At 51.6% G+C, this 24,959-nt stretch overlaps 1 protein-coding gene across 1 annotated transcript; it reads left to right on the plus strand.

The window, feature by feature from the left end:
* Positions 1-2,369: 2,369 nt before the first annotated feature.
* ESCO2 (establishment of sister chromatid cohesion N-acetyltransferase 2) lies at positions 2,370-23,839 on the plus strand. The gene is given in 12 exon segments (XM_064651249.1): positions 2,370-2,434; positions 4,185-4,277; positions 5,825-6,752; positions 8,383-8,473; positions 10,538-10,599; positions 12,539-12,605; positions 12,607-12,659; positions 15,418-15,549; positions 16,573-16,662; positions 18,627-18,770; positions 20,068-20,246; positions 23,163-23,839. Coding segments are annotated over 12 exon segments (1,995 nt in total). The 5' UTR covers positions 2,370-2,414; the 3' UTR covers positions 23,299-23,839.
* Positions 23,840-24,959: the final 1,120 nt, after the last annotated feature.

Here is a 24,959-nt window from a genome sequence, read left to right on the forward strand (position 1 = left end):
TGGACCGCCCTTTTCCCTCCGCTCCCGGCGCTCCGCCGGCTCCGCCTGAGGGGGGGGGGGGGGGGGGGGGGGGGGGGCACGGGTCGGGGGGCGTGGCCTCGCTCGGCGCCTGCGCGCGCGCACGCGCGGTGGGGGCGCTGAGGCCTCAACGGGAGCCTGCGCGTGCGCCGAGGTCGCCGAAGGGGCGCCGCGCATGCGCGGTGAGGGCAGCGAGACCGCAACGGGGGTCTGCGCGTGCGCCGTGGGCGCTGAAGGGGAGCCGCGCATGCGCGGTGAGAGCGGCGAGGCCGCAACGGGGGCCTGCGCGTGCGCCGTGGGCGGCGATGGGGAGCCGCGCATGCGCGGTGAGGGAGGCGAGGCCGCAACGGGGGCCTGCGCGTGCGCCGAGGGCGCCGAAGGAGCGCCGCGCATGCGCGGTGAGGGCGGCGAGGCAGGAGGGCCCGTCCTTTGCCTTTCCCGTTTTACCTTTTTTTTTCCCCTTTCCCCCTTTTTTTCCCTCCCCCTTCCTGCTTTCTTTCCCCTTCCTGTCCCCTCTTTTCTTTTCCTTCCCTTTTCTTTCCAACTTTTTTTCCGCTTTACCTTTTCTCTTCCCTCTTTTCTTTTTTTCCCCTCAGGTACCCCCTTTTCCCTTTCCCCCTGTCTTCTTCTCTTTTCCTTTTCTCTTTCCTTTAACCCTTTTCCTTTCCCTCTCATTTCCCCCTTTCTTTCCCTTTTCCCCCCTTTCTTTTTGCCTTTTTTTCCTCTTTTCCCCCCTTCCCCCTTTTTCTTTTCCCCTTTTTCGTCCCCCTTTTTTCTTTTGCATTTCCTCTTTTTCCTTTCCTTTCCCCTTTTTCCCCTTTTGTGATAAACTGAGAAAATGATTCGGGGTAATTAAAAGAAAATCGTGTAAGGTCAATATGACCTGGAGAGAGAAAAGAAAAACAAATTGTAAAATTAATTGGGCCCCTGTAAAGACATAAACAAGTTACCTCCCTTTTCCTTGTGTAAGATTTACAGTGAAGGAATTTTGTTTAGTTAGCTAGATAATAGCACCTTTCTTAAAAATTTATAACTTATATAGATAACAAGCAAACATCTGCTGAATGTCTGACTTGGCAATATATTATGGATACTTTGTCATTAATTAGTTGGAAATAAATGTAGAACAACTGTCTCCTTTGGGTGTGACAGGCGTTGGGAGCTGTTTGAACTCCTCCCTGATCACCCAGCGCTGAATTTGCTTTTATTATTTAATAAATTCTAATTGGAAATCAAGTGACTGGGTTTCAGTTTATCACACTTTCCTCCTTTCCCCCTTCCTCCTTTGTTCCCTTTCATCTTTCTTTGCCCTCTTTCCTTTCCTTCCCATCTTTCCCTTTTCCTTTTTCACTTCCTCCTTTCTCTTTCCCATTTCCCTTCCTTTCCCCTTTCCTTCCCTTTCCCCTTTCCTTTCCCTTTTTCCCCATTCCTTTCCTTCCCCATTTCCCTTTCTTTCCCTTTTTTCTTGCTCCTTTCCCATTCCTTTTCTGCTTTTACTTCCCCTTTTTTCCTTTTCTTTCCCCTTTCCCACCTTTTGAATTTTCTCCCTTTTTTTCCCCTTTCCCTCTTGTTTTTCCCTTTCTTTCTCAACTTTTTTCCTGTCCATCCCCCTATTGTTCCTTTCCCTTTTTCCTTTCCTCTTTCTTTTTGCCTTTCCCCTTTTTTCTTTTCTTTCCCCTTTCCCCCCTTATTTTCTCCCTTTTTCATCTTCCTTTCACTATGTTTCTCTTTCCTTTCCCCCTTTTCCCTTTTTTTCCTTTCCCTCCCCTTTTTTCCTCGGCTGCCCCATCCCTGGAAGTGTCCAAAGCCAGCTTGGATTCCCTTGGAGCACTCTGATCAAGGTGTCCCTGTCCATGGCAGGGGGGCTGAAATGAGATGATCCTTAAAATCCCTTCCCACCCAAACCACCCCATTCCCAAGACACTGGAATTCCCCTTAATTCCCAAATATCCCCAGTCTACGGAGCCTGCTCTGCGTGTCCGCGCCCTGAAGACCCATCTATCACCAAACCCTCCTCATTATCACCCCATAACCTCCCATTTAACCTCCAAGCGCCCTTAATTCACTCCCAACCGTTTTTATTCCCGATTTCCCCTTTGGAATCTCCCGCCCCTCACAGAACCCGGACTACAACTCCCATCGCGCCCCGCGCGTTCCTCGTGGCGGACACCTTCGTTCTGCCCTCGCAATGCGCGCTGGAGTTGCAGTCTTTTAGCGCGGCCGCTCTCCGTGATTGGCTGCGAACAGCGGCGGGGGCGGGCGCAGCGCGGCGCGCTTCTCCCGTCCACCAATGAGCGGGGGAAGTTTGCTGATTGACGTGTGTCTCGGCAATGGGAGCGGGGGATGGGCCGGGCGGGCGGCAGAAGCGCGCGCGGGTCGAAGGCGGGAGAGCGGCGATGGCGGAGGCGGCGCGCAGGTGACGGGGGGGCGGCTCTGAGGGGGTCGGGGGGGCTCTGAGGGAGTCCCGAGGGGGTTTGGGGCGCTGTGATGGATCCCGGGATCATCGCGCGGGGGTAGGAGGGTGGGGCGGTAGCAGTGCGAGGTCAAGCAGTGGTGTGAGAAAGGGGTTTTTTTTGGGGGGGGTGGGTTTGGGAAGAACCTGAGGGGAGGGGAAGGTGAAAAACGGGGATTTGGGGGGGGTGTGGGGTGGGGTTGGAGACACCCCCTCAAGGGCTTTGGGACCCCACAGGGGAGGGCCTGGGGACCCCACAGAGACACACACACCCCTCCTCGTGTGGGGGACCCCACAGAGACTCCCCTAAAGGGTGTGGAGACCCCACACAGCCCCCCCAAGGGTTTGGGAGCCCCACAGAGACCCCCCAAAGGTTTGGGACCTCCCAGGGACCTGCTAAAGGCTCGAGGACCTCGCAGAGACACCCCACCAAAAAAAAACAACAACAAACATTTGGGGACCCCACAGAGACCCCCCCAAAGCTTTGGGGACCCCCCCCAAGGGGTTTGGGACCCCATGAAGGGTCTGAGGACCCCACAGAGAACCCCCCAAAGCTTTGGGGACCCCCCCAAGGGCTTTGGGACCCCATGAGGGGCCTGAGGACCCCACAGAGACCCCCCCAAAGCTTTGGGGACCCCCCAAGGCTTTGGGACCCCATGAAGGGCCTGAGGACCCCACAGAGACCCTTCCCCTTGGGTGGGGCACCACAGAAACCTCCCACAGGGGGTTGGGGGACCCCACAAAATAACCCTCAAAGGCTTGGAAGCCCACAGAGACCCCCCAAGAGTTTGGGGACCCCACAAAATAACCCTTAAAGGCTTAGGAGCCCCAGAGAGACCCCCCCCAAGGGCTTGGGGACCCCACAGAGACCCCCCCTCAAAAGGTGTGGGGACCCCACAGAGACCCTTCCCCGTAGGTTAGAGACACCACAGAGACCCCCAAAGCTGTGGGACCCCACAGAAACCCCCCTCCCAAAAGTTTGGGGGTCCCACAAAACACCCTCAAGGGCTTTGGACCCCACAGCTTTTTTGGAACCCAAAGAGACCCTTCCAAGGGTTTGGGGACCCACAGAGACCCCCCCTGGAATCTATTCTATTTCTATTAGATTAAAATACTTAATGAAATAATAAGCATAATATTTATTATTAACAAATATCAAAGTATTTATTCTCCTCCTGGTTACAGGTTTTTGGGGGATTTTGGGGCGTTTCCCAGCTGGGCAAAATTCCAGCAGCAGGGAAAACTGTCGTCCCAGCGATTCTCCCAGACTGGGAGAGACGGGGCAGAACTGGTTTAGATTTTTGTGTCAACAAAGGCCAAAAAAAATTAAAAAAAAAGGGATTTATGGGATTTGGCTCCGTGGGAAGCAGGGGGGAGAAAGGGGAGGGTGAAGAGCTGGAGGTGGGATCCTGTGGGAATAAACTGGCCAGGAATAAAGGCAGGCTCGTGGGAATTAGTTCTGGAAAGAGGTTTTGTGAGAGACAGAGAGGAAAACCTGTTCCTGGATCGTTGGAATTATCCATGGGGGGATTTTGGGATGTGTTTGTGCCTCGTGACCTGGAAGCTGCTCGGCACCTCCCGACATTCCCACCTCTGTCATTCCTGGGCTGCCTCCCCCTGGGCTTCTGTTCCCTGCCTCTCACCTTCCCTTCCTTATTTCCTCATTTTCAGTTGTTGTGTTTTGTTTTTCTTTCCCCTGGAATTCTGTCCCAAGCCCTGGGAATTGTGGGTTTTCCAGGAGTCCCAGCGAGGGCGAGGGACCCGGGACCCCCCAGAAACGGAGCCGGGGCTCCCCCAGCTGCCAGGGGTGAGTCCAGAGCTGGGAGCCCAGGGATTGGGGCCCAGGAAAAGCAGCTGCATTGTCAGGAATCATGGAATGGGAGGGGTGGGAAGGGACGTTAATGGTGTGATTCCACCTGGCAGGGGAAGGGGGCTCCAGGAGAGCTGGAGAGGGACTGGGGACAAGGGCTGGAGGGACAGGCCCCAGGGAATGGATCCCAGTGGGAAAGGGGAGATTTGGAGGGGAGATTGGAAGGGATTCCTGGCTGGGAGGGTGGGGAGGGGCTGGGCTGGAATTCCAGAGAAGCTGTGGCTGCCCCTGGATCCCTGGGAGTGTCCCAGGAAAGGTTGGATTCCCTGGGATAGCGGAGGTGTCCCTGAACATGGAATGGGATGGGATTTAAGGGCCCTTCCTACCTAAACCAGTCTGGGATTCAGGATAAGGGACACTCAGAATCCACTCAGAGGGATTTTTCTGGGATGTGGGGATGAAAAAGGCAGGAAAGGGGAAGGGAGACCCTGCCCTGAGTGCCGAGATTCCCAGGGAACCCCCTTGTTCCCGGAACTCCTTCCCAGGGAGGAGCTGGGCTGGGGCTGGATCCAATGGCAGGCTCTGGCTCCAGGCTGGAGAGCTGGGAATGGCCAGGCTGGATTTGGGAAGGATCCCGGGAGAGCTTGGAGCACATTCCAGAGCCTGAAGGGGCTCCAGAGAGCTGGAGAGGGACTGGGGCTCAGGGCCTGGAATGCCAGGCCCCAGGGAATGGATCCCAGTGGGAAAGGGGAGATTTGGGGGGGAGATTGGGAAGGGATTCCTGCTGGGAGGGTGGGGAGGGGCTGGGCTGGAATTCCCAGAGAAGCTGTGGCTGCCTCTGGATCCCTGTGGGAGTGTCCAAGGCCGGTTGGATCCCCTGGGATGTTGGGAGGTGTCCCTGCCCATGGAATGGGATGATCCTTTGGGTCCTTTCCCAGGAAAACCCCTGGCCATGACCAAAGGCTGAGTTTAAATCCCAAAGAAGATCTTGTTCCTCCTTCTTTCACCTCCCACCATCCAAACATTTTCCTCACACTCCTGGAATTCCCCTCAAAAAATGCACTGGGGAGGATCAGACCGGGAATGAAGGTGGATCCCTGAATTAGAAGGAGAAATTCCCGGGAGAAAATGGAAATCCAGAGCCCTGGAATTGTTCAGGCTCTTCCTAAGAATGGAAATCCAGAACCCTGGAATTGTTCAGGCCCTTCCTAAGGATGTAATTCCAGAATGCTGGAATTGTTCAGGCCCTTCCTGAAAGTTGTATCACTTTGGGAAGTGGGTTCAGAGGTTGGCTGTGACTTCCTGAGGATTTTTGGGATGCTGAAATGGCTCCTTGGAGTGGGATTTGGGGGGGGGGGGCACGATTCCCAAAATCCGGGATAAAACCTCCCAGGAGAACTCCCTGAGCTTTGCCAGCCTCACCCACGCAGGGATCAGGGGTTTTCCAGGAGCAAACCCACCCTTATTTCCCGGATGAGGCCGCCATTCCCAGCTCCTGGAGGGATGGGACGCCTCATTCCCTGATTTTTTGGTTTTTCCCGCAGTTCCCCCTCGGCCTTCCAGACCCCCGTGAGGAAACGGATCAGAGCCTTTCCCGAGGCTCCTTCCCCCTCCCAGAATCCCGGGACCAAGCGCTTTGCCTCCCGGATCCGCTGCTCTCCCGGCTGCGGGGATGAGGCGAAGGAAAACAGGGATGTCCCGGGGAAAACTGGGATTCCCAGGAGGCTGGAGATCTCCCTGCTCCAGGGGGAACCTCCCGGGAAATCGTCCCTCAGCTCCTCCTCCTCCAAGCCCCACGTGCCCGTGGGGGCTTTTTATGGCAAAGGGAAGAACTACGTGGACCCCGTGGAGAGGAAGAAGCTCCAGGAGATCCAGGTTTTGGGAAGGAGGAGCGGGGACGGGAATGTCCCGGCTCCGGGCAGGGCGGGGAACAGCAGCGGGAACTGGAGCGGGAATGGGGGCAGGAATCCCAAGCCCAAGGGGGCCAAACACCCCCCGAATCCCAAACGGGGCCAGAGTGTCCCCAAGCCGAGGAAAACCAAGGGACAGATCCCGGCGGAGAGGGAAGCCGGGAATTGCCTGGTCCGGAAAAAGATGGAATCTCCCTTCCGGGTGCTGAGCATGAGGGTGAAGCCGGCCCTGAAGCTCCGGCTGGGAGCGGCTTTTTTCGCTGCCGGGAAGAAATCCCACTCCAGGAAAAACCCCGGAGACCCCAGGGCTCCCCAGGCCCTTCCCAAATCCCCGCGGGACAACGAGGAGCCGGCGGGAAACGCGGAGCCGGAGGGCGGAGGAGAAACCCCCCCGGAGGAGGAGAGGGGGGGGTCTCCGAGGATTCCTGATTCCCGGGAGGAGGGCAGGGGGAACAGGGAGAGCTCCGGGAATCCGGGAGAGCCGGGACACGGAGGAGAAGCGTCTCCACGGAAAACTGGGAATGTGCCCTGCGCTTCCACATCCGGAGCAGAGGGAGACAGGGTAAGTTTGGGAGCTGCTGGGATTAAACCAGCTCCCATTTTCTCCCAGTTTTTCTGCCCCAAATTCTTCCCTGCAGTTTGGGAAGCGCCTTTTCCATGGATTTGTGGGAAAAACCCCTCAGTGGTTCTAATTATCTTTCTTTAATTGGTGCTGTTAATGAAGGAACGCTGACAGCACATCCCAGCCCGGAATTAACTCCTTCCCTGCTTCCCAGAACTTCCCAGATCCAACAGAATCCGACGTGGATCCCAAAATTTCTCCTGTCCCAGCCCTTCTCCTTGGAGTTTTTTTTTTAATTAAAAATCCCCAAACCAACAGCAAAAAGCCCCCCCAAAAAGCTGTTTAATTTATGAAGGGCTCCATGGACAACGGGAATGGGAAGATATCCAAGGATTAGAGGGAAAAACTGGGAGAAATCCACCCTGGATACGCAGGAAAGGGCCTGTGTAAGAGGTGAGAAACCCCTGGAATAACCTGGAATTTTAAATTAAAGGGGGTTATTCCCATAATTAGGGGAGTCATCCATGGCTTTTGTGCTCCCAGTGCATCCCAGTTATCCCAGTGCATCCCAGTTATCCTCTTCTCCCCCAAATCCAGGATTCTTCCCTCCTGCCACCTCGGGAAGGTGTAAAACCGGGATAAACAGCTGGAATTCCTCTCAGTGCAGGGAAACATTCCAGTGCCTGTGGCTGGAAGGAAAAGCTCTCAGCTCTCAGCAGGATCTTTTTTCCAAGGAAAACAACCTGTCTCATCCCCCTGTTTGTTGGTTTTGTTTTCCCCTGTGGAAAAAAAGCTGGAGAAGGGATTTTTAAGCTTTCTTTTCCCTCAGTTCTTTGGAGTTGTCAGGAATGTGGCCAGGCCTGAGCTCTGGGGGGGCTCAGGAGACGAGGCCTGGGGGCTTTTCCCGGGAAACCTCGGCTCCAAACGGGGCGGGAGAAAAGGTTTTCCTTGGAATACTTGGCCCCTCCTGGAGCCAGTCTCAGGTTTTTTCCCAGCCCTGCCCTTCCCAGACGGTGAAGTCACGGACCAGACACGGCAAAGCTGCTCCCAGACTGGGCTTCAGTCCCAAACTGGGGACTTTTCCGGGAATTTCGACACTTGTTTTGCCGGAACGGCCCCGGTTGGGCCTGGAGCTGCTGATCCTGATCCTGATCCTGGGCACGGACACGGCTCCGGGGGGTGGGAAAGGGAGCCAGGGATTCCTTCCCAGTGTCCCACCCCAAATCTCCCCTTTCCCACTGGGATCCATTCCCTGGGGCCTGGCATTCCAGGCCCTGAGCCCCAGTCCCTCTCCAGCTCTCCTGGAGCCCCTTCAGGCTCTGGAATGTGCTCCGAGGGCTCTGGCTCTAAACCCAGCCTGGAGCATCCTCCAGCTCCATGGAATCACAGGATCCCAGAATAGTTTGGGATAGAAGGGCCCTTAAATCCCATCCCATTCCATGGGCAGGGACACTTTCCCCTATCCCAGGTTGTCCATCCTGGCCTGGGACACTCCCAGGGATCCAGGGGCAGCCACAGCTTCTCTGGGATTTGCTCGGAAAAGACCTTTGGGACCATCAAATCCGACCCTTGTCCCACCTCAGATCCAAGTTTTCCTTTTGTCCCTGAAACCCCTCCTGTTCTTTTCCAGAGTGTTGACGGGCTCAGCTCCTCTCTAGGCTGGGAATCCCAGGATTGTGTCGTCCTTTCCAGCCAATCTCCCCCCAGAGGGAACAAACAGGGTGAGTTGGGTTGTTCCTGGTCCTGCCTTAATCCAGGAGTTTTCTGTGCTGGGGGAAAACGAGGCAGCAAAATCTTTGGGAATATCTTAACCTGCTTTTCCCAGCGGGATCAGCCCTGAATCCCACGCTGTCCCACAATCCAGTGTTTAAAAAGCTGGATAATAAATGAAATGAGGGGAATTTCATGGATTCCTTTCAGTTTTGATCCCCAGGGGAATTCCTTTTATCCCTCTGACCTGCCCATTCCCGGGAAAATTTGGGAAATCACTTTAATGACATTTTTCCCCGTTCATTCCTCACTGGATCCTTTCCCTGGATCTTCCTGCTTCCCCTTTTCCATCCAGACTTTGAGGCATTGGACTCCTTCCTTTATTTTTCCCACTGGGATATTCCCAAACAACCCCCCCCCCCCCAATCCTTACAAGCCCCCAATTAGCAGGAAGGGAATTTTTCCTCCATTCCCCCCCTTGATTCCCACACAATTCCTCCACAGTTCCAACCCCCCCCCATCCCTATCCCTGAGTTTTCCCTGGAATGTTGAGTTTTCCCCCCTTTTTTATCCCGACCTGCCCCTTTTTAACACAGGAATGTCTCTACAATTAAACTTTTTACCCCCCTCTGTGCCCAAAATGATCCCCAAACTCCCACAGTTACAGGGACAAAGACGCTCATTATTTTTCCCAGCGGGAATCCCGACGGATAACAACAAAGATTAAATCATTTTCAAGGTGTTATTTGGTTAAATATTGGTTTATCAGGGAAAAACAACCTTTTGTTCTCTCCCTGCTGCCTCCTCCAGTGCCAGAACTCCCGGTGTTTCCCCCCCAATTCCCTGCTTTTTTTCCACGTTCTCCCTGTTAAAAACAGGCAGCATTCCCAATTCCAGCCTCACCCCCTGTGGAATTCCTCCCTCTGTGGGGTTTCATCCCTCCTTTTTGTCCCAACTGATCCTTTCCTAAACAGTGGGAATAAAACCACATTCCATTCCTTGGAATCCTTTGTTTTCCTCTCGCCATTCCGGGGCTTTTCCTGGTGTTTCACCCACCTTTCCCTTGGCTTTTTATTCCCTTTGGATTCCCTGAGTTCCCAGGTCAGGATTTACCCCTGTTTGCCTCTTATCCCACTTTTTTTCCTGGCCCTTATTCTGTTCCTTGAAGGAATCAACAACATTCCTGAGGGGTTTTTTTTCCTCCCTTTCCCTTTAATTTCGCTCCACCTGGGAATTTATTCCTCCATTTTTGGAATCTTGTTCTTAAAGTCTCCCCTTTTCCCAGCTCCTTGTCCCGAGGAGTGACGTTCCCTGTGCTTCCTGCTGTCTCCACCTCTGGATCAAACCCTCATTCCCAGAGTTTTCCAGGTGTTATTTCCCTGCTGGGCCCTTTCCCAAGAAGTGTCCTGGCCCCCTAAAATCCCGGATTTCCGGGAAGCTCTTGGGGTTTTTATCATTTATTGGGATTTTCATCACTCTTTTTCCACTGCTGACATTCCCAAGGTATCTTTAGTTATTCCCTAGAAAACACCCCTGTGGAATGTTTCTTTGGGAAGCTTTAGAGCCACTCCTCTGCTTCCCTACATTCCTGTAATTCCTGAGGGCTCCTTATTTGGGAATCCAGTCAAAAATAACCATCAAACAACACAAACCCCAAACTTTTCACACCCCAGGGCAAAAACATTCCTGAGTAATAAATCATCAAAATATCACCAAAAATCATCAAAAATATCATCAAAAATCATCAAAAATATTCCCAGTTAATAAATATTCCCAAAGTTTTTGCTGAATTATCCCGAAATTCGCAGTTTTCAGCTGCAGCTTTGCATTTGTTGCTTCCCAGTTTTTCTGGGAAGAGGAAGCCTCAGGTCTGGGGCTGTTTGGGCCAAAAAAAAAAAATATATTAGGGAAGTGGAGAAACCTCCCAATTAAAAATCTCAATTAATAGCCAGGAAAACAGGAATTCCGGGGGGTTTGGCCACTTGGGAAGCCACGTTGGGGTTGGAATTGCTGTTTCCGTGTGTCCTGCAACGGAAAATGACCCTAAACCACGAAATTCCACTTGTTTTTTCCAGCTTCTCCCTCCAAAGCCGTGGTGTATCCCATATTCTCTGCAGCCCCTGGCCAGCAGGAAAAGGTGAGATCCTGTTCCAGTCTCTCCAGGAGTGATGGAATCCTTGGGACAGGGGGATGGTTTGATCCCGGGGTATCCTCATCCCGGGAATGCCCCAGCCCTGGGGGGCTTTGGGTGGAACCTGGGAATGGTTTGGGTGGGAAGGGACAGCAAAGCTCATCCAGGTCCACCTGGAACAGGGACACTTCCCACTATCCCAGGGAATCCAACCCGGCCTCAGACACTCCCAGGGATCCAGGGGCAGCCACAGCTTCTCTGGGAATTCCAGCCCAGCCCCTCCCCACCCTCCCAGCCAGGAATCCCTTCCCAATCTCCCCCCCCAATCTCCCCTTTCCCACTGGGATCCATTCCCTGGGGCCTGGCATTCCAGGCCCTGAGCCCCAGTCCCTCTCCAGCTCTCCTGGAGCCCCTTCAGCCTCTGGAATGTGCTCCAAGCTCTCCCGGGATCCTTCCCAAATCCAGCCTGGCCATTCCCAGCTCTCCCAGCCTGGAGCCAGAGCCTGCCATTGGATCCATCCCCAGCCCAGCTCCTCCCTGGGAAGGAGTTCCGGGAACAAGGGGGTTCCCTGGGAATCTCGGCACTCAGGGCAGGGTCTCCCTTCCCCTTTCCTGCCTTTTCCATCCCCACATTCCATAAAAATCCCTCTGACTGGATTCTGAGTGTCCTTTATCCTGGAATCCCGGAATGGTTTGGGTGGGAAGGGAACTTAAGGACAATCCCATTCCATGGGCAGAGACACTTCCCACTATCCCAGGTGGCTCCAACCTTTCCTTGGACACTCCCAGGGATCCAGGGGCAGCCACAGCTTCTCTGGGAATTCCAGCCCAGCCCCTCCCCACCCTCCCAGCCAGGAATCCCTTCCCAATCTCCCCCCCAAACCTCCCATCCCTCATCCTAAACCCGTTTTGTTCCCAATAAACCCCCTCCCCAGCCGAGCTCACTGTGAACATCAAACCAAACGAGTTCCAGTCGCTCCCGAAGGAGCCAAAATAAACGTTCCCAAACTCCTGGCTCCCGTTCTCCCCGGGCTGGTGGAAGGGATCTGGTTCCAATGTTTGCTTTGCCTCCTCCCTTGGCCTTTCCGGACACCTCCCGTGGAGCCCTGGAAAACATGGAAAATCCCGCTGTTTGCCAGGAGCTTCCCAAGCACTTCTGGATTTCCCGTCGTCCCCTGGGAGAGCCGATGAGCTCCAGCTTTTCCTGGGATGTGCTTTGTGCTCTGGAAGTTCTCCTCGGGATCCAGAGCTGTGGAACCGTTTGGTGTTGCTCCAAATTAATTCCACCCCTTCCATGAGATTCATTCCCGGGCTTTCCAGGGTCGCTGCACAGCCACTGGAATTCCACACTTTGGGATTGTTTAAGTGTCCCTTCACAGGGAGGGATTCCTTCCCAATATCCCATCAGCCCTCTGGCAGTGGGAAGCCGTTCCCTCCTTGTCCTGTCATTCCCTCTCCAGCTCTCCTGGAGCCCCTTTAGGCACTGGAAGGGGCTCCAAGGTTTTCCTGGATCCTCCTCTTCCCCAGGTGGACGTTCCCAGCTCTCCCATTCCTGGACCCACACCTGGTGATTCCAGGTGTTTCCACATCCCTTATCCTTGACTTTGTCCAGGTATCCCACCTGGATCAGGTGTGGGAAGGGACCTCAAAGCTCATCCCACCCCATCCCATCCCATCCCATGAGCTGGGAACCTTCCACTGTTCCATTCATGGATCTCACCCTCTGCTCCTCACTTTGCTGTTTATCCCTTCAGTTTGCTGCTGGATTTCCGAAATCTTGGGATTAGGATGGCAAAGATGCTTAATCCAGAGCTAATTAACCTTTTATCCAGTTATGGCTTTTCCTGGATCCTCCCTCCACAGCTCCTGGAAAGCTTTGCTCTCCCTGAAATGCTCTGGAATCCCAACAATTAACTCTTTTCCCTCTGTTTTCCGTGGTTTCCAGGCCGCTGGACGAGATTCCACCTCCGTTTGGGAGCAGCCCGCCTGGAAAAGTCCCTCACACCTCCCAGAAAAGCAGGAAGGCCAAGGAGCTCTGCAGAGGTTCCAGGGATCAGATGATCATTGTGAGGATGTGCTGGGTCCTGGGGCGGGGAATTTTGGGATGGGGAAACCCGGAATATTCCACGAGGGAATCCCAAAAGGAGCTGTTGGGCAGCTTAACGCGTGGCAGCAGCTGGAAAATCCATTGCTGTGGTTTCCCTGGGATTAACACTTGGGGAATCCAACGGGGATTTATGGATATTTGTTTATATTTAATAAAATATCAGGAAGCTCAGCCAAGGCTTCATGGATTCCAGAGGATTTGGCCGGATGGTTTCCCTTTCCCACGGCTTCCTGGGGGAGCAGAGGGGGCTCCGAGCTGGAAAAGGGAGCAGGAATCAGGAATGGGCAGCTGGGAGCAGCTCCCTCCTGAGAAACACTTTAAATTCCATTTCAGCCCCTTAAAATGAGGGAAAAGGGGTTTTTTTCCCCTCAGTTTAAACCCAAAAAATTGGGGGGAAAAAAAAAAAGAGGAGCTCCCACAATTTTAACTCCAAATTGATGGTAAAGGTGGGGGGGGTTTTACCACTGAAACAGGTTTGGGCAAAAAACCATGTTTTTAGGGAGCTTGTGAGGGGATTTGGGGTAAAAATGGTGGGTTTGGAGCAGTTGGAGGAAGGCTCTGAGGGGATTTGAGGTAAAAAACAGGGGTTTGGGGACTTTGAGTGGTGATTCGGGGTAAAAGTTGCAATTTTGGTGAGTTTTGGGGTAGTGTGAGGGGACTTGGGGCGAAAGCGTGGGCTGTGATGAGTTTAAGGGGGAATTTGGGGTAAAAGCCACGTTTTTGGAGAGTTTGTGAGGGGATTTTGGGTTAAAATGGTACTTGGGGGGAGTTTGAGGGGGAATTTCAGGTAAAACCCGCGTTTTTGGGGAGTTGGAGGGGATTTGGGGCAAAAGTGGTGTTTTTGAGGAGTTTGTGAGGGGATTTGGGGTGAAAATGGCAGGTTTGGAGCAGTTGGAGGAAGGCTCTGAGGGGATTTGAGGTAAAAAAACAGGGTTTTGGGGACTTTGAGTGGTGATTCGGGGTAAAAGTTGCAATTTTGGTGAGTTTTGGGGTAGTGTGAGGGGATTTGGGGCGAAAGCGTGGGCTGTGATGAGTTTAAGGGGGAATTTGGGGTAAAAGGCACGTTTTTGGAGAGTTTGTGAGGGGATTTTGGGTCAAAGTGGTGTTTTCGGGGAGCTTGAGGGGGAATTTCAGGTAAAACCCACGTTTTTGGGGAGTTGGAGGGGATTTGGGGCAAAAGTGGTTTTTGAGGAGTTTGTGAGGGGATTTGGGGTAAAAATGGCAGGTTTGGAGCAGTTGGAGGAAGGCTATGAGGGGATTTGAGGTAAAACCCAGATTTTTGGGGACTTTGAGGGGCGATACGGGGTAAAAGCTGCATTTTCAGTGAGTTTTAGGGGAGTCTGAGGGAACTTGGGCTGAAAGTGGCATTTTTGGTGAGTTCGAGAGGGAATTTGGGGTAAAAGTCCCAATTTTAATTCCTTTCAGGGGGGTTGGGATAACAATGGTAGGGTTGGAGTAGTTTGTGGAAGGATCTGAGGGGATTTAAGGTAAAAAACAGGTTTTTGGGGACTTTGAGGGGTGATTTGGGGTTAAAGTGACTTTTTTTGTGAGTTTGAGGGGGAATTTGGGGTAAACCCCATGTTTTGGGGAGTTTGGAAGGGGATTTTTGGTAGAAGTGGCATTTTTGATGAGTTTGAGGGGGAATTTGGGGTAAAAGTCCTGATTTTAATCCATTTCAGGGGGTTTGGGTAAAAATGGCAGGTTTGGAGGAGTTTGAGGAAGGCTCTGAGGGGATTTGAGGTAAAATACAGGGTTTTGGTGACTTCGAGGGGAATTTTGGGATGAACTCAAATTTTTCATGAGTTTTGAGGGAGTTTGAGGGGATTTGGGATAAAAGTGGCAGTTTTGGTGAGTCTGAGGGGGAATTTGGGGTAACCCCCACATTTTTGGGAAGTTTGTGAGGGAATTTGGGGTAAAAGTGGCATTTTTGTTGAGTTTGGGGGGGAATTTGGGGTAAAAGTCCTGATTTTAATCGATTGGAGGGATTTGGGTTAAAAATGGTGAGTTTGGAGGAGTTTGAGGAAGGATCTGAGGGGATTTGAGGTAAAAATCAGGTTTTAGGAGACTTCCTGACAAAATCAGGTTTTGAAGTAAAAATTAGGTTTTTGGGAGTGGTGATTTGGGGTAAAAGTCACATTTTTAGTTAGGTTTTGGGGAGTGGGGGGGATTTGTAGTAAAAGTGGCATTATTGGGAAGTTTGAGGGGGAATTTGGGGTAAAACCCGCATTTTTGGGGAGTTTGTGAGGAGACTTGGAGTAAAAGTGTTATTATTTGGAGGAGCTTGAGGGGAAATTAAGGGTAAAAGTGCAGATTTTAATCTGTTTTGGGGGATTTGGGGTAAAAATGGTGTTTTTGGAGGAGTTTGAGGGAGGCTCTGAGGGGATTTGAGGTAAAAACCAGGGGTTTAGGGAACCCAAACAGCTTTCTCTTCCCTCTGTTCCCAGATAAAAATGACTCATTTTCAGAGAGCTGACCAAAACCCCACAGTTTTCCTTTTGTTTTGGTTTTTTTTTATTATTTTTGTGAGGCTCTTCCCCATTTTTCCCCTCAGTTGATCTCCCTCCACCCTCGCTCCAAACACCCCGTTCCCCGCGGGGATAATTCCCGTCCCTCCAATTCCTCTGGAGGCAAACACTTCCCCCTGGAGCCGACTGGGAGCCTCAGCCCTGAGCCCCAGCAGCTCTGGAATGTTCCCCTGGATGTCTCTCTCCCCTCAGGACGCGGGGCAGAAGCACTTTGGAGCCATCGTGTGCAAATCCTGCGGGATGATCTACTCGGCCGCCAGCCCGGAGGACGAGGCCCAGCACATCCAGCACCACCAGAGGTTCCTGGAGGGGCTCAGATACGTGGTGAGGGGTCAGGATTGGCTGGGATGTGGATCTCCTGAGGGTGGGAATCTCTGCAGTGGGGTCTGGACAGGGCTGGGTCTGTGGGGGTCAGCGAGTGCCACGTCCTTCACTTGGATCACTGGGATCGACCCCATGGAATGCCCCGAGCTGGCCCAGCACATCCAGCACCACCAGAGGTTCCTGGAGGGGCTCAGATACGTGGTGAGGGCACACCTGGGGTCAGGATTGGGTGGGATATGGATCTCCTGAGGGTGGGAATCTCTGCAGTGGGATCTGGACAGGTCCGTGGGAGGGAGGTGGTGTGGGGGTCAATTAGTGCCATGTTCTTCACTTGGATCACTTGGATCGACCCTATGGAATGCCCCAAGCTGGCCCAGCACATCCAGCACCATGAGAGGTCCCTGAGGGGCTCAGATACGTGGTGAGGGGATACCCAGGGTCAGGATTGGCTGGGATGTGGATCTCCTGAGGGCAGGAATCTCTGCAGAGGGATCTGGACAGGCTGGATCCCCACAGTGTGGGGGTCAACGAGTGCCACGTCCTTCACTTGGATCGACCCCATGGAATGCCCCGAGCTGGGCAAAGGAGTGGCTGGAAAGCCGCCTGGTGGGGAAAAAAGGGCTGGGAAAAATTCCTTCATGGAAAGGGCTCTCCAGCCCTGGCAGGGGGGTGGAGTCCCCGACCCTGGAGGGATCTGAAATCCCCGTGGATGTGGCACTTGGGGACACGGATCAGTGATGGCCCTGGAAGTGACGGGAGAATTGTTGGGCTCCGTGTTCCCCAGGGGCTTTTCCAGCCTGGAATATCCACCATTCCCTGTCCAGGTGCAGCCAGGCAAACATTCTGTGTCCAGAGGGGAGGCTGAAGTGCAGTTTGGGTTGTTTGGGTGATGGATGGGATGTGACTTAATTCCCGAAAGCCGGAGCGGTTCGTGTTCCAGCAGCCTCTGCCAGAGGCCTCCCTGAATCACTTCCTCCCTCCTCCCTTGTTTGTTTGGGATGTTTTCCCCCCTCTCCCTGGCAGGGCTGGAAGAAAGAGCGAGTTGTGGCGGAGTTCTGGGACGGGAAGATCGTGCTGATCCTTCCCAGTGACCCCAAATACGCCGTCAGGAAGGTACACGGGTGTTTGGGTTGGGATTCCTCCTGGACATGAGCTCTGTGCTGGCTCAGATCCCCAAACCCCTCCCTGCAGGGGGGTGCCAGGGCACAGGGAGAGCTCAGGGGGCTGGGGGGGGAATTTGGGGGGGTTGAACCCTCAGCCTGACACATCCTCACCCTCCTCCCTGTCCCAGCACAGCCTGATCCCAACAGTGCCTGATCCCAAAACAGCCTGATCCCTCTTTTTCCAACACAGCCTGATCCTTCCTGTCCCAACACAGCCTGATCCCAACACAGCCTGATCCCAACACAGCCTGATCCTTCCTATCCCAGCACAGCCTGATCCCAGCACAGCCTGATTCTTCCTGTCCCGACACACTCTGATCCCATCACAGCCTGATCCCTGTTTTCCCAACACAACCTGATCCCAACACAGCCTGATCCCTCTTTTCCCAGCACAACCTGATCCCAACACAGCCTGATCCCAACACAGCCTGATCCCTCCTGTCCCAACACATCCTGATCCCTCCTGTCCCAACATTCTCTGATCCCTCTTCCCAGCACGGCCTGATCCCAACACAACCTGATCCCTCTTTTCCCAACACAGCCTGATCCCAGCACAATCTGATCCCTCCTGTCCCAGCACAGCCTGATCCCAACACAGCCTGATCCCAACACAGCCTGATCCTTCCTATCCCAGCACAGCCTGATCCCAGCACAGCCTGATTCTTCCTGTCCCGACACACTCTGATCCCATCACAGCCTGATCCCTCTTTTCCCAGCACAACCTGATCCCAACACAGCCTGATCCCAACACAGCCTGATCCCTCCTGTCCCAACACATCCTGATCCCTCCTGTCCCAACATTCTCTGATCCCTCTTCCCAGCACGGCCTGATCCCAGCACGGCCTGATCCCAACACAACCTGATCCCTCTTTTCCCAACACAGCCTGATCCCAGCACAATCTGATCCCTCCTGTCCCAGCACAGCCTGATCCCAACACAGCCTGATCCCAGCACAGCCTGATCCCAACACAGCTTGATCCTTCCTGTCCCAACACAGCCTGATCCCAACACAGCCTGATCCCTCTTTTCCCAGCACAGCCTGATCCTTCCTGTCCCAAGAGTGCCTGATCCCTGTTATCCCAGCACAGCCTGATCCCAACAGTGCCTGATCCCAACAGTGCCTGATCCCAACAGTGCCTGATCCCAACAGTGCCTGATCCCAACACAGCCTGATCCCTGTTTTCCCAACACAGCCTGATCCCAACAGTGCCTGATCCCAACAGTGCCTGATCCCTCCTGTCCCAACACAGCCTGATCCCAGCACAGCCTGATCCCAACACAGCCTGATCCCTCTTTTCCCAACACAGCCTGATCCCAACAGTGCCTGATCCCAACACAGCCTGATCCCAAAACAGCCTGATCCCTCTTTTCCCAACACAACCTGATCCTTCCTGTCCCAACATTCTCTGATCCCTCTTCCCAGCACGGCCCGATCCCAACACAACCTGATCCCTCTTTTCCTGCAGCTCTCTGATCCCAACACAGCCTGATCCCTCTTCCTGAAGCTCTCTGATCCCAGCCCAGCGCAATCCCAACACAACCTGATCCCTCTTTTCCTGCAGCTCTCTGATCCCAGCCCAGCCCCATCCCAACACAACCTGATCCCTCTTTTCCTGCAGCTCTCTGATCCCAACACAACCTGATCCCTCTTTTCCTGAAGCTCTCTGATCCCAACACAACCTGATCCCTCTTTCTGAAGCTCCCTGATCCCAGCCCAGCCCGATCCCACGTGTCCAAACCCATCCCGATCCGATCCTCCCCATCCACCCTCCCCATGGCCGTGGGCTCTTCCCTCCCCCGTGGAACCGCGGGATAATTCCCGGGCGGGATCCCCTTTTCCTGCCGGCATTCCCGCCCCTGATTCCCCTGCCGATGTTCCCGCCCGTGATTCCCGCCCGGTGCCGTGTCTTGCAGGCGGAGGAGGTTCGGGAGATCGTGGATAACGAGCTGGGATTCCAGCAGGTGGCCCTGGGCTGCCCGGCCCACAGCAGGACCTACCTGTTCGTGTGCGGAGGGAGGATGGTCGTGGGCTGCCTGCTGGCCGAGCCCATCAAACAGGCACGTCTTAATTACCTCATTAACCCTAATTACCTGTTCTTAATTACTAATTAACCCCAATTAATTAACCCCAATTACCTGCTCGTGTGTGGAGGGAGGATGGTCGTGGGCTGTCTGCTGGCCGAGCCCATCAAACAGGCATGTGTTAATTAATAATTAACCCTAATTATCTGTTCATGGGCTGTCTGCTGGCCGAGCCCATCAAACAGGCACGTCTTAATTACCTATTAATTACTAATTAACCCCAATTAATTAACCCCAATTACCTGTTCGTGGGCTGTCTGCTGGCCGAGCCCATCAAACAGGCACGTGTTAATTAACTAATTAATTACTAATTAACCCCAATTACCTGTTTGTGGGCTGTCTGCTGGCCGAGCCCATCAAACAGTCATGTCTTAATTATCTCATTAACCCTAATTAACTAATGACCCACCTCTGGACAGCAGCCTGAGCGACTCCAGAGGACCCCACGGACACATTCCCAGGGCTGGAGCCGCTCCGGAGACAGGCTGGGAAAAGTGGGAATGTTCAGGCTGGAGGAGGGAAAGCTCCGGGGCAGACAGAGAGGAAAAGAATCCCAGGAGATTTTAGCCTGGTTTTTGGGAATCTTCCCCCCTCCACCCCCAGAATCCCGCTCCAGAAAGCTGTGTCAGCATCCCAAAAATCAGCGGGAAATCACGGTCCCAAAAATCATCGGGAAGTCGCAAATAACCTCTGAACTTCTTCCCAAAACAGGGCCTGAACAATTCCAGGGTTCTGGATGTACATTCTTAGGAAGGGCCTGAACAATTCCAGGGTTCTGGATTTACATTCTTAGGAAGGGCCTGAACAATTCCAGGGTTCTGGATTTACATTTTCGGGAAGGGAGACCCTTCCCTGAGTGCCAAGATTCCCAGGGAACCCCCTTGTTCCCGGAACTCCTTCCCAGGGAGGAGCTGGGCTGGGGATGGATCCAATGGCAGGCTCTGGCTCCAGGCTGGGAGAGCTGGGAATGGCCAGGCTGGATTTGGGAAGGATCCCGGGAGAGCTTGGAGCACATTCCAGAGCCTGAAGGGGCTCCAGGAGAGCTGGAGAGGGACTGGGGCTCAGGGCCTGGAATGACAGGCCCCAGGGAATGGATCCCAGTGGGAAAGGGGAGATTTGGGGGGGAGATTGGGAAGGGATTCCTGGCTGGGAGGGTGGGGAGGGGCTGGGCTGGAATTCCCAGAGAAGCTGTGGCTGCCCCTGGATCCCTGGAGCATCCCTGTTGGATGGACTGTATCCCCCCTGGCCCTGCTGATCCCGGTGTTCCCCGCAGGCGTTCCGGGTGCTGTCGGATCCGTCCCCGTGTCCCAGCCCGGGTTCCCAGCCGGGAATGCCGCGGGCCTGGCGCTGCTCGGCGGATCCGGAGCCGGCCGTGTGCGGGATCAGCCGCATCTGGGTGCTGGGGCCGCGGCGCCGCTGCGGCATCGCCCGGCGCCTCCTGGACACCCTCAGGTGGGAACATCCCATCCCACGGGAATTCCCGGCCGGAAAACCGGGATCTGGGGCGCTCAGGGGGGGTGGTGGGAAGGGATCCGTGTGGGAAGTCGAGCCTGGAATTCCCGGGTGGATTCCTGGCTGTGGGTGTGGGATGTTTAGGGGGTGTTTGGATTTAAAATCTTAAATGTTTTCGCTTCGAATCAGTAATTTTTTAAATTTAAAAATCAGTATTTTTATTTGTAGTCATTAATATTTGAATTTAAAATCAGTATACTTTGAAATCATTAATATTTTTATTTAGAATCAATATTTTTATTTATAGCCATTAATATTTTATTTTAAAATCAATATTTGAAATTATTAATATTTTTAGAAGCAATATTTTTATTTATAATTATTAGTATTTTAATTTAAAATCAGTATAATTTGAAATCATTAATATTTTTATTTAGAATCAATATTTTTAGTTGTAGTCAATAATATTTTAATTTAAAGATCAACATTTTCATTTCAAATCATTCATATTTTTATTTGTAGTTATTAATATTTTAATTTAAAATAAATATTATTTGAAATCATTAATATTTTTATTTAGACTCAATATTTTTATTTATAATCATTAATATTTTAATTTTAAATCAATATTTTCATTTCAAATAATTCATATTTTAAATTGAAATCAATATTTTTATTTGTAGTCATTAATATTTAAATTTAAAATCAGTATAATTTGAAATCATTAATATTTTTATTTAGAATCAATATTTTTATTTGTAGTTATTAATATTTTAATTTAAAATCAATATTACTTCAAATCATTAATATTTTATTTAAAATCAGTATTTATAGTTATTAATATTTTAATTTAAAAATCAATATTTTCATTTCAAATAATTCATATTTTGATTTGAAATCAATATTTTTATTTGTAGTCATTCATATTTTAATTTGAAATCAATATCATTTAAAATCATTAATATTTTTATTTAGAATCAATATTTTTATTTATAGCCAGTAATATTTTAATTTAAAATCAATATTTTTAGTTGAAATAATTAATATTTTTATTTCAAATAAATATTTATATTTCAAATAAATATTTTATCTCAATATTTTTATTTAGAATAAATATTTTATTTATAATTATTAATAGTTTTCTTTAAAATCAATATTTAGATTTCAAATAATGAATATTTTATTTAAAATCAATATTTTTATTTGTAACTATGAATATTTTTCTTTAAAATCAATACATACATTTCAAATAATTAATATTTTTATTTCAAATCAATATTTATAGTTGATATCCCAGTTTCCTTTTCCCATCCCAGTTTTCCTCTCCCATCCCCTTTTTTCCCTCCCATCCCCTTTTTTCCCTCCCATCCCAGTTTTCCATCCCAGTTTCCTTTTCCCATCTCAGTTTCTCCCTCTCATCCCCGTTTCCCTCTCCCATCCCACTTTTCCGTCCCAGTTTTCCTCTCCCACCCCAGTTTGCCTCTCCCATCCCATCCATCCCATTCCATCCATTCCATCCCATCCCATCCCATCCCATCCCATCCCATCCATCCCATCCCATCCACATTTCCCTCTCCTCTCCCATCCCATCCATCCATCCATCCCATCCCATCCCATCCCATCCCATCCATCCATCCATCCCATCCCATCCCATCCCATCCCATCCATCCATCCATCCATCCCATCCCATCCCATCCATCCCATCCCATCCCATCCCATCCCATCCCATCCCATCCCATCCCATCCCATCCCATCCCATCCCATCCCATCCCATCCCATCCCATCCATCCCATCCCATCCCATCCCATCCCATCCCATCCCATCCCATCCCATCCATCCCATCCCATCCTTATTCCCATCCCATCCCATCCATCCCATCCCATCCCATCCCATCCTTATTCCCATCCCACCCCATCCCATCCCATCCCATCCCATCCCACCCCATCCCATCCCACCCCACCCCATCCCATCCCACCCCATCCTATCCCATCCCATCCCATCCCATCCCATCCCACCCCATCCCACCCCATCCCATCCCATCCCATCCCATCCTTATTCCCATCCCATCCCATCCCATCCCATCCATCCCATCCCATCCCATCCCATCCCATCCATCCCATCCCATCCCATCCCATCCCATCCCCTCCCATCCCATCCCACATTCCCATCCCATCCCACATTCCCATCCCATCCCATCCCATCCATCCCTTTCATCCCATCCCATCCCATCCCATCCCATCCCATCCCTTCCCATCCCATCCCATCCATCCCTTCCCATCCCTTCCCATCCCATCCCATCCCATCCCATCCCATCCCATCCCATCCCATCCCACCCCATCCCACCCCATCCCATCCCATCCCATCCCATCCATCCCATCCCATCCATCCCATCCATCCCCTCCCATCCCCTCCCATCCCATCCCATCCCATCCCATCCCACATTCCCATCCCATCCCATCCCATCCCATCCCATCCCATCCCATCCATCCCTTTCATCCCATCCCATCCCATCCCATCCCATCCATCCCATCCCATCCCATCCCATCCCATCCCACATCCATCCCATCCCATCCCATCCCATCCCATCCCATCCCATCCCATCCCACATTCCCATCCCATCCCATCCCATCCATCCCTTTCATCCCATCCATCCCATCCCATCCCATCCCATCCATCCCATCCCATCCCATCCCACCCATCCCATCCCACATTCCCATCCCATCCCACATTCCCATCCCATCCCATCCCATCCCATCCCATCCATCCATCCCATCCCATCCCATCCCATCCCATCCCATCCCATCCCATCCCACATTCCCATCCCATCCCATCCCATCCCACATTCCCATCCCATCCCATCCCATCCCACCCCTCCCATCATTCCCAGCTGACCCCTCCCTGTGTTTCCCCTCCCAGGTCCACGTTCCTGTTCGGGGCCGTGCTGAATTCCCGGGAAATCGCCTTCTCCGACCCCACTCCTCACGGGAGGCTCTTGGCCACCAGCTACTGCCAGACCCCCAACTTCCTGGTCTACAACTTCCTCTCCAAGTAGGCCCGGCTTTGTCAAACCCAGCCCGGGTTCATCCCTGTCTCTAGTTCCTGCTGAGCTCCCGGGAGCATTCCCAGAATTCCCAGAATTCCCAGAATTCCCCACCCGCTCCCAGTTCCCCCCCTCGAAGCGAACGTCACTTTGTGTACAGAGAGGAGCAGGTTTGAGTGGAAACCTCCGGAATTCCCCCCCCGGGATTTGTGCCCGAGGTTGGGTCGGTCCCGGGAGGGGATTTTATGGGAAATAAGTTAATTTTTGGGTGCAGTTTGGAATAATTTTGGGTGGAGTTTGGAATAATTTTTGGATGGGGTTTGGAATAATTTTGGGTGGGGTTTGGAATAATTTTGGGTGGAGTTTGGAATAATTTTGGGTGCAGTTTGGAATAATTTTTGGGTGGAGTTTGGAATAATTTTGGGCAGGGTTTGGAATAATTTTTGGGTGGAGTTTGGAATAATTTTGGGTGGAGTTTGGGATAATTTTTGGGGTGGAGTTTGGAATAATTTTTGTGTGCAGTTTGGAATTAATATAAACGTCGTTGACTCTTCTCGTGGCCTTGGAGCCTTTTCCTGGGGTTTTCCTCCTGCTCTCCCAGAGGGATTTGGGCTTTGATCCTTCTGGGTCCCTTCCAGCAGGGATATTCCCTGATTTTAGGATCATATCCCACGATTTTAGGACAATATCCCATGATTTTAGGACAATATCCCACGATTTTAGGACAATATTCCATGATTTTAGGACGACATTCCATGATTTTAGGACGACATTCCATGATTTTAGGACAATATCCCAGGATTTTAGGACAATATCCCAGGATTTTAGGACAATCTCCTCCCCTCACCCAAACACCTGGAAAAAAAACAGGGAAAAAACCCCCCCAAAAACAAAAAAAAGAGCTCAAAAACCAGCAGGATTCCCAAAACTGTTTATTTTCAACGTCTCCCCCAAAAAAACTCGGGAAAACCCATCCCAAAAAAAGGGAGGGAGAAGGGTCTGGAACCTTTGATCCTTCTGGGTCCCTTCCAGCAGGGATATCCCAGGATTTTAGGATAATATCCCAGGATTTCAGGACAATATCCCACGATTTTAGAACAATATTCCACGATTTTAGAACAATATTCCATAATTTTAGGACAATATTATATGATTTTAGGACAATATCCCACGATTTTAGAACAGTATTCTATGATTTTAGAACAATATCCCGTGATTTTAGGATAATATTCTGTGATTTCAGGACAATATTCCCTGAATTTAGGATGATATTCCACGATTTTAGGACAACATTCCACGATTTTAGAACAATATCCCATAATTTTAAGACAATATTATATGATTTTAGGACAACATTCCACAAGTTTAGGACAATATCCCACGATTTTAGGACGATATTCCAAGATTTTAGGACAACATTCCACGATTTTAGGACGATATTCCAAGATTTCAGGACAACATTCCATGATTTTAGAACAATATCCCACGATTTTAGGACAATATTCCATGATTTTAGGACAATATTCCACAATTTTAGGACAATATCCCAGGATTTTAGGACAATCTCCCCCCCTCAGGAGCACACACACTTCCCACCCCTCACCCAAACACCTGAAAAAAAGCAGGAAAAAAACCCCAAAACAAAAAAAAGAGCCCAAAAACCAGCAGGATTC

The sequence above is a fragment of the Pseudopipra pipra genome, chromosome 3, assembly GCF_036250125.1.
Source record: "Pseudopipra pipra isolate bDixPip1 chromosome 3, bDixPip1.hap1, whole genome shotgun sequence".
NCBI lineage: Eukaryota > Metazoa > Chordata > Aves > Passeriformes > Pipridae > Pseudopipra > Pseudopipra pipra.